Source organism: Dipodomys ordii, unplaced genomic scaffold (assembly GCF_000151885.1).
Source record: "Dipodomys ordii isolate 6190 unplaced genomic scaffold, Dord_2.0 Scaffold105, whole genome shotgun sequence".
Taxonomy (NCBI): domain Eukaryota; kingdom Metazoa; phylum Chordata; class Mammalia; order Rodentia; family Heteromyidae; genus Dipodomys; species Dipodomys ordii.
In genome coordinates, this window is record NW_012267321.1 from 488,329 (window position 1) to 490,647 (window position 2,319).

The 2,319-nt window shown below is 54.4% G+C and overlaps 1 protein-coding gene across 1 annotated transcript; it reads left to right on the forward strand.

Moving 5' to 3' along the window:
* The first annotated feature begins 257 nt into the window (after nucleotides 1-257).
* On the forward strand, nucleotides 258-1,169 carry LOC105994359 (galactoside 2-alpha-L-fucosyltransferase 2-like). The gene has a single exon (XM_013027831.1). It carries the CDS (start codon nucleotides 273-275, stop codon nucleotides 1,167-1,169), a length of 897 nt encoding a protein of 298 aa, XP_012883285.1. The 5' UTR covers nucleotides 258-272.
* The last annotated feature ends 1,150 nt before the right edge of the window (nucleotides 1,170-2,319 follow it).

Below are 2,319 nucleotides of genomic sequence, written 5' to 3' on the forward strand. Positions count from 1 at the left end.
GCCCCTTGACTTGGTCTCTATTTTCACCACCATTGATCTCTGCACCAGCACTTATGCATTCCACATGGCTGACCGCTGCTCACGACCTAATGTGCGCTCTCCCCTCCCCCACAGCCATGGGCAGCACCACACAGAGGACTTTCTCCTACCCCCTGGCACACGCCATCCTCTTCATCTTCATCGCTTCCACCCTCTTCCACATCCAGCGGCGCCTAGTGAGGCTCCAAACCAGTAGTGGGCAGGATGAGCAGATATGGGTATCTCATCCAGTCATGGAGACCCCAGCAGAGTGGAGGAAGCCCACAAGCCGTGCCCAGCTGGGCATGTGGACCATTAACTCCATCGGCCGCCTGGGGAACCAGATGGGTGAGTACGCCACGCTCTACGCCCTGGCCAAGATGAATGGACACCAGGCCTTCATCCCTGCTCCAATGCATAGCATGCTGGCCCCCATCTTTAGGATCAGCCTCCCAGTACTGCACAGCGTCACGGAGCACAGGATCCCCTGGCACAACTACCACCTCAATGACTGGATGGAGGAGCGTCACCGGAACATCACCGGCCTCTATGTGCGCTTCACAGGTAAACCCTGCTCCTGGACTTTCTACCACCACCTGCGTCCCGAGATCCTGCAAGAGTTCAGCTTGCACGAGCACGTGCGTGAGGAGGCCCAGGCTTTCCTGCGGGGTCTGCGTGTGAACGGGAGCCAGCCCCGTACCTTTGTAGGGGTGCACGTGCGCCGGGGAGACTATGTGCACGTCATGCCCAGAGTGTGGAAGGGGGTGGTGGCCCATCGGGGCTACCTGCAGCAGGCCATGGATCGGTTTCGAGCCCGGTTCGAATCTCCAGTGTTTGTGGTCACTAGCAACGGCATGGCCTGGTGCAAGGACAACATCAACACCTCTCTTGGGGACGTGGTGTTTGCCGGCAATGGCATAGAAGGCTCACCAGGCAAGGACTTTGCCCTACTCACGCAGTGCAACCACACCATCATGACCATCGGGACCTTCGGCATCTGGGCTGCCTACCTGGCTGGTGGAGACACCATTTACCTGGCCAATTACACGCTCCCCGACTCCCCTTTCCTCAAGGTCTTTAAGCCAGAGGCAGCCTTCCTGCCTGAGTGGGAGGGGATCCCGGCAGACCTGTCCCCACTACTCAAGCACTAGGCACCCTGTCCCTGGCAGCCCTTGGGTTCCCGGGGCTGAGGAGGGCATTGGCCAATGCCTGTGACCCCAGCATGGACACAAAGGCTGATGTAGGCTGACTGCAGCCCAGGCAAGAAGCCAGCAAATAGCCAGCAAAGAACAGGGTTGGGAGCATGGCTCAGCAGTACCATACCAATCGAGTCCGGTACTCAAGGCCGTGAACTCAAACTGCAGTGTCACCAGGTTCTATGCTATCTTTTCTTTTTTCCTTCCTTCCTTTCTCTTTCTGCCCAGGCTTCCTTTATCCTCAATTACTTTCCTCCCTCAGCTTCCTGTGTTCTCAGATTACAAATGTGTGCCACCATGCCCAGCTTATGCCACCTTTCCTGAGCGTGAATAAGTCTAAGAGCACACCTTGATCCCTCTAGCAGTTTTCCGATTTCCTTCAGGTCACACCTGGCTTGATTGAGCCACAGCATCTCAGTAATGGACGCCTGCCTCATGACTCTGTTGAGGAATGCACGGGCCTAGAGCAAGAGAGGCAGAAATGTGTGCTCTGTCACCCAGCTCCTCTGGCACACGCTCTGGGAGACCTTTACCTAACAAGGATGGCAAAGCATGGTGGCTGCACAAGTTCTCAGCGTCCAAGAGGCCCATGTGCCCTCAACTACAGGATTTCCATTCCTCCCACGCAGGACCAAATCATCACCATTAGTACTTTGACTTGTGTGCACATGATTTGGTATTGGCCTAGCCCAGATCTCATTTTTTTTACCTTGTCCTCCCTCACTTATATACTTGGGAAAAAAAAATGTTATTAGAAGCAGGCTCTGGTGCTCATGAAGGTAACTCTAGTTGCTCAGCAGGCTGAGATTTGAGGATTATGATTCTATGATTCAAAGCCAGCAGGGGAAAGAAAGTCCTTGGGGTTCTTTTTTTTTTCCTTCTTCTTTTTGGTCAGTCATGGGGCTTGAACTCTGGGCTTGGGTGCTGTTCCTCAACTCTTCAGCTCAAGGTGAGCACTCTACCACTTGAGCCACAGCGCCACTTCCCGTTTTCTGGTGGTTTATTGGAGATAAGAGTCTTGTGGACCTTCTTGCCAGGCTGACTTTGACCTGTGATCCTCAAATCTCAGCCTCCTGAATAGCTAGGATGTCAGGCATGAGCCACC